The sequence below is a fragment of the Athene noctua genome, chromosome 1 (genome assembly GCF_965140245.1).
Source record: "Athene noctua chromosome 1, bAthNoc1.hap1.1, whole genome shotgun sequence".
In the NCBI taxonomy this organism is placed as follows: Eukaryota; Metazoa; Chordata; class Aves; order Strigiformes; family Strigidae; genus Athene; species Athene noctua.
The window spans coordinates 170,690,047-170,696,266 of NC_134037.1; the positions used below are offsets into that span (position 1 = coordinate 170,690,047).

Here is a 6,220-nt window from a genome sequence, read left to right on the forward strand (position 1 = left end):
TTTCAGAGGGAAAGTAGGAAGATGACAGCCTAGCCTGACTCAGCCTCATCTGCTCCCTTCCACCAAGCACTGACCACACTGCACCCTTTGCAGCAGCCCAAGGGGCTTGTGCGCTGGGGAAAAAGCTGAGGAGAAACGCAACGCATCCAGCACGAGGGACTGCACCAGGTCGGTCTAGTTCGAGTGGATATCAAGATACTGATTTCAGACTTTTAATCTGCTCCTGGGCAGAAAGGGATATGGCGGCCCACTTCTGGAGGGGAATGGAAAATCCTTATGGTGCCAGAGGCAGATACAATTCCTGAAACGCACACATAATCCAGAATAGACCTGCCATCCACCCAGGACAGCAGTCAGCATCCAAAGTAGCCTTTGGAAGGCTGTTCTTCCCATGGAACTCGTGCATATCCCCAATGCCCTTATTTTTATACACACACACAGATATATACATGCCTTGAGACAAAAGCTCGGCTTCTGCCCCCCTCCACCCCTCATCATTTGTTCTCCTCTTCCTTGTATACACAAAAATAAATGTTGACTCATAAACTATAATGACACATACTGGGCACTTCTATATAGTAACTGATGCATCCCATGAGCAACGTCCTTGAGACTCCTTGCCTGTAACATACCTTCTGCTGTAATCAATTTCTATGTGCAAACTGTTCTGAATCTCATTATTTATTACTCTTTTAATGTCCGCCTTACTGTATATTGAATCCATTTCATTTAAGGGAGCTAAAAATGACAACCACTTCTCACAGTGCACGTGTATAATCCCCTGGTTTGTGCATGGTTACGGTAGTTTAGCAAGTTGTCCTTTTGTTCATGTGTGGCTTGGAGATTAAGCCACTTATCAAAGTATTTGACATCATAAAGATACTTTTACTTAGACTGATGTCATTTGTCATGATTACTTACAAGTATCAGAATCCCTTTACAGGAGCAGACTAAAGGTTTCCTGAACTCACTATCCAATCAGGAGCACTTAAAATGATCCAGTCCTTCACAAGAAAATGTAACTCCTAGTAATAAACCTAATTGTATTATACAGAGCAGCTCATGGAAATTTTTCCCAATTCAGCATCTAACATACAAAATCTGCGTGTTAAGACTATGCAGTCTCATCTTTGCTTACTGCAATGTCAGGCACTAGCATTTACATAATTGCCTGACCACCCCACCTTTTAAGCCAAGTTGTTTCCCACAGCAGCCAACAGCAAAGTCCCATCCCTTGTCCTTCGCATGAGAAATACATCCCTGGTTTTATCCGTTGTTTTTCCCCCCCCCTGCATCACAGGATGGCTTTCTTGATCCTAAGAGCCTCGATCCTCTCCCCGACCTTGAAAAAGCGGAACTTGAAAGCAGCTCCCAGGTGGAAGGCAGCAGTGTCTCTTCTGCTGGTGTGTCTCAGCAGTTTTTGCTACGGCTGAACTGGGATTACCCAGGCTGCTGCCAGCCATGTGGCCAGGCGCCTGCATGGGAGCCATGTGCAGTTCAGCAACTTGGGAGTTAGTCACTCAGGCAGGGCAAACCCTTGAGTCACACTATCATCCTGCCTCCTCTTATCCAAAGCTTTACTTGTAAGGAAATGCCACCTTTGCTGCCAAATAGCGCTAGTTCTTAGCTGCTCTTTCAGTGAAACTTTTCTCATCTTTCTTTAGGATGCAAAGCGAATGGATGCAATATTCATGGTGATACTGCACTGATGTAATACTGTTTTTCTAATGTTACTCACGGCCTAAATCAGCACCACATTGTCTCGTGTGCAACATTTAAACAGTATTGTCTAAATCCGTACCAGGAGAAGTTACCGGGAGTTCAAAAGAAGTGCTGTTGAAACTGCGTTGGCTGCTTTTGTCTGAGGTTTTACCAGCACTGCCGAGCAGAGGATGTAATGAGGTTTTCAGATGGCTGAGTGCCAGGCAGAAGGGAGCCAGGCAGAACAGGTTCTCCCTCTCACCCTCGCCTGCAGGAGAACAGAACTTCACCATCCAGCGTAAGGCATGGCATCTTTTGCATTACATTAGTTAAGACTTAATGGCAAGACTGTTAGGAAACCAGGGTAATCCCTCTCCTTCTTCCTGACTTTTTTTCCTGGCGTCTTCCCAAGGGGGGAGGGGAAGAGGAGTTAAAAACATTACTAAAAGAACAAGCATCACCAAGCTAAAAATCATCCGGCCTTACAAAGTTCTTCTTTACCCTAGAAGGGAAAACCTTCTAAAATATGTATTTTTAAACATACACACAGGCTGATTGTTTTAACTATACAAACATCTGCCAACTAGTACCATGTCTGCAGTGCTCATGCTTTACCACAATGTTCTAACAGTTGGGCTGAAAACCAAATTGCTACAGGATATCAAAATTGAAGCAAAAATATCCTTAAAGCCGAGAGAAGTTATTCTATCTTTTTAAATGAAAAAAAAAACCAAAAACGAACCACCAAACAAGCCCTAAATTTGATGGCAATAACACACAGTGACATTTCAGTATAAAGAGATGTCTACAAACTTGACACTTCAGTGCCTGAGAAGAAAACTTCGTACGTTATGGAAGGACATATATATTTATTAAATGGTTATCCTGCAATACGCACACATTGTATTGTCATCAGTAAGTACACTTTTAATATTAGAACACGATATAGACACCCAATTCCAAGGCACATTACTTCAGAAAATGAAAAAAAAAATGCAGAAAGAAATCAATACAATTTCGGCAATACAAAACCAATAAATTCCTAGTATCCAAAGAGGATTACAGAGGAAAGAAAGTAATGGAAGAGATGGGGAGGCAAGTATCCCAGAGCTATTCAGAGGGAGAGCAAAGAGCTCCCCACAGCACATTAAGATACTTCCCGAAAAAAAGCAGGAGTCATTCCTAGGCTTTGCTCCAACCTCCATGAATCGCTGCCTGCAAAGTAACCGTGACTCGATCTTCTCAGATTCTGTTAGAGGGGCACTGACCTTCACACCAGCATTCACACAGAGCAACTGGACTGTCCGGTTGGGAACAGCTTGCCAAAACTCAGGCCATGTATGGTGTGCAGTTAATACGGTCATTCATCCATTTTAGATACGCCGAGTTATCATCACTGCCTAATTGCTCCCTTTGGGGAATAAAAATTAAACAAAAAAAGAAGCCATAAAAAAATCCCTCTCTTCCATATGCAGAGATTTCTGTGTCCAGTAAGGCAACTCTGGAAATAATTTAGAAGAACAACAGAAGAATTCCAGAAGTTAAAAACAGCATTTAATTAAAGAAACGTAAATCATACCAAAAAGTTTAAGTCACTTTTAGTTAATACATTTGCATTTATTTTAGAATATACTCTACATCTGAGTAAAAAAAGTTTTAAATAAACTCCAGTACATGTACAACCGTGGGACCTGCCATCTGTCCCGCGACAGAGGGATGCTCGTTAGCCCACTGGGTTCCCTCCCGGGTAACAGAAGCAATTTTATGCCAGTTTTGTTATGTTCATCGGCTTGCGTAGAGCCTCCTATCCGCCAGCTGCGCCACCACCTCGCACACGTACGGGTTCGGCCACCCCGCCCGGGGACTCACAGCAACCGCTCGCCCCAGACCGTACGATAAAAATAAAAAACCAAAAAGGGGGGAGGGGGAATAATTAATAAACTAGTATTGATTAATTTACATCTCTCTCTCGCTTGTGCGTTGGTAGAAAACCCGGCTGCAGTCCTGAGAGGGCGCAGGGCAGCCTCGGCCCCGGGGTCGCGCCGCTCCCGCTGCCGGTGGCGGGCCGGGCGCCCCCATCCCCCGCTCCGCTCCCCGCCGGCGCTCACTGCCCCCAGCTGCTGAAGCCGATCTCCTGCTTGTATCTGTTGGTGAGGACGTTGGCCTTGCGGGTGAGCTTGGATAGAACCGAGTGGAGCCCGCTGAGGTGGTAGTGGAACTGCTGCTCCAGGTCCTCCTCCCCCTCGCCCTCCTCGGCGGGCCCGCCGCCCAGCTTGTCCTTCTTGCGGGCCGCCGCCTCCTCGCCGGCCGGCGGCTGCACCACGCCCCACTCGATGTCGTTGCGGATGGACTTGAGCAGCATGTAGTGGCTGTACATGTCCCTGCGGGAGAAGTAGGCGCCGGGGTCGCCGGGCGGCAGGGCGGCCTCCCGCGGCGGGCAGACGGCTCCCGCCGCGTCCAGCTCCTCCAGCAGCAGCGGCACGTCCCGCAGCAGGCTGGGCACCATCACCGTCTGGTCCATGTTGTTGACGGCGCCGATGAAGCGGTTCATGGCGTTGAAGAGGGAGTACTTCTGGCTGTACGAGTCGCAGATCTGCATCATGCCGGCGGGATGGCGGGAGCGAACAGCGGGGCGGCTCGGACCGCGGGGCTCCTCCGGCAGCGACCTCCTCCTCCTCCTCCTCCTCACTGGCGGCACCGGCCGCCCTCCGCCGCCGGCTGGTCTCGCCGGCTGCTGCTGCGAGCAGAGTCCTGCTGGGAGGCGGTGGCGGCAGGCGCCGGGGTTAGGGGCTGCTCTCCCTCCTCCCAGCCCGCCCCCCCCCACCGCCGCCGCCTTTATCCACGGCCCCGTCTCCTTTTTCAGGCTTCCGCCCCCCCTCCCCCGGCCGACCTCCCGCGGCGCCCGGTGCTGCCGCCGGGGCTTGCTGCTGCCGCTCCCCTCCGTGCAAAAAGAGGCAAAACGAAAAAAAAAAAAAACCCACAACCCAAAACCCAACCAAAAAACCGCAAACCAAGCCCCTTTACTCCTCCCGGACGCCACGCGTGGCGTGGGGGGCTGCCGGGGGAAACGCAGCCCCCCGCCACGCAGGTCAATTATTCAAGCGGCGCCCCGGCCGTCGCCAGCCCCCGAGGCACCGAGCCGCCGCGGGGGAAGCACCCACCGTGGTCCGCAGCCGCTCGCCGCCGCACCGTCAGCCCGCCGCCGCCCGTGGCTGCGCTCCCATCCCCGGCGCCGTATTTATAGCCCGTATCTTAAAACAAGGTGTTCCCCAGTGCCACCCCCCGCGCCGGCACGCCAGATAAAGGCGGCGGGCGGCGGCCGCGCCGGCTCCGCCTCTCGGCCCGCACCGGGGGAGGGCACCGCCGGGGGAGGGCGCCGGGACCGGCCGGGCCGGGGGCGCAGCCCGCCCCGCGGCCATCCCGCTCACCGAGTCCCCACTCGGCCGGTACCGGCGGCGCGGGGAAGCCGGGGTGTCCGTGTGCTCCCCCCACCCCTACCCGCCGCCCGGAGAAGGGACGGGCGGCTGCAGAACCCCCCAACCCTGCCGGCCGCCAGTAACGGCCGCCCCGCCGCCCCGGGCGGGGGATCGCAGCGAGGGGCACGGCGCCGCGACCGAGCGGCGCTTCCACACACACCCCCCGCCCCCTAAAGCGCCGGGGCAGGCGTCCCCGAGCCGGTGGGCGCCGGCGGCAGCAGCCCCCCCCCGCCGCGCCCCCGCTCCCCTTCCCCGGGCGGGGGAACGGGAGGTGGGGCCACGCCGGGGCGGGGTGGGGGGACGGTGATTGACAGGGCAGGCGGCGGGGACACGCGGGCCCCGCGTGCTCCGCGCGTTCGCCCTGGCTGCCTATTGGCTGCCGGCCGCGCGGCGAGCGTGACCGCCGCCCGCCCGCCCCTCCCGCTCCGCGTGCCCCAGCGCACTCAGGGCGGGCCGGCAGGGAGCGCGCGGGGCCGCGGAGCCCCGCGGCACTGGGCCAAGCTCAGGCCGCCGCCTGCCCGCAGCCCGCCGCGGAGCCGCGGCTCCCCGCCGCCCTCCCGCCCCGAGAGCACGGGGGCGCGCTGGGGGGGGGGCGCTCCTTCTCGGGCGGCCTTTGTCTGCCGGCCGGGGCCGCGGAGGGGCCGCCTGGCAGCGGCCGCGGGGCGGCCGGCATCACCCCACAGCCTCACCTCCGGGCCCAGCCAATCGGCGGCCCGCCCGGCGCCCGGCTCCGCCGCCCCCTGCCAATCGGCGAGCCGCGGCAGCGGCCAATCGGAAACGGCGGCCCCCTCCCACGCAGCCCCGTCCGCCGGCGCGCGCGGCCCTGGCAACGGGCGGGTGGGCTGGCAGGGCCGCCGTGGGTCACGTGGGGCAGAGCGGCCGGGGGAGGGGCTGCGAGATGTTGAGCGCGTTGCCGTGGCAACGGATCAACCAACCGCCGCAGGCGGGGCCCCGCCGCTGCCGCCCCTCCCGCCGCGGGGCCCCGCGCCGCGCCGGGGCCAAACCGCGGCCGCGGCCCGGAAGGGCGCGGTGGGCGCCCGCGG

The 6,220-nt window shown here is 56.7% G+C and overlaps 1 protein-coding gene across 2 annotated transcripts; it reads right to left on the reverse strand.

The window, feature by feature from the left end:
* Positions 1 to 3,233: 3,233 nt before the first annotated feature.
* Positions 3,234 to 5,211, reverse strand: MID1IP1 (MID1 interacting protein 1). Of its 2 annotated transcripts, none has more exons than XM_074905311.1 (2): positions 4,863 to 5,211; positions 3,234 to 4,452 (listed from the first exon to the last, which is right to left on the reverse strand). In XM_074905311.1, the coding sequence occupies exon 2, from the start codon at positions 4,301 to 4,303 to the stop codon at positions 3,806 to 3,808; it is 498 nt and encodes a 165-aa protein (XP_074761412.1). In that variant the 5' UTR covers positions 4,304 to 4,452; positions 4,863 to 5,211; the 3' UTR covers positions 3,234 to 3,805. The 2 variants fall into 2 exon arrangements, with proteins under 2 accessions (XP_074761412.1, XP_074761422.1); XM_074905321.1 differs by having other exon boundaries at positions 3,234 to 4,455.
* Positions 5,212 to 6,220: the final 1,009 nt, after the last annotated feature.

Coding starts and splice junctions, on each gene's coding strand:
- MID1IP1 (XM_074905311.1), bottom strand. CDS start 4,303: ATGATGCAGATCTGCGACTCGTACAGCCAGAAGTACTCCCTCTTCAAC.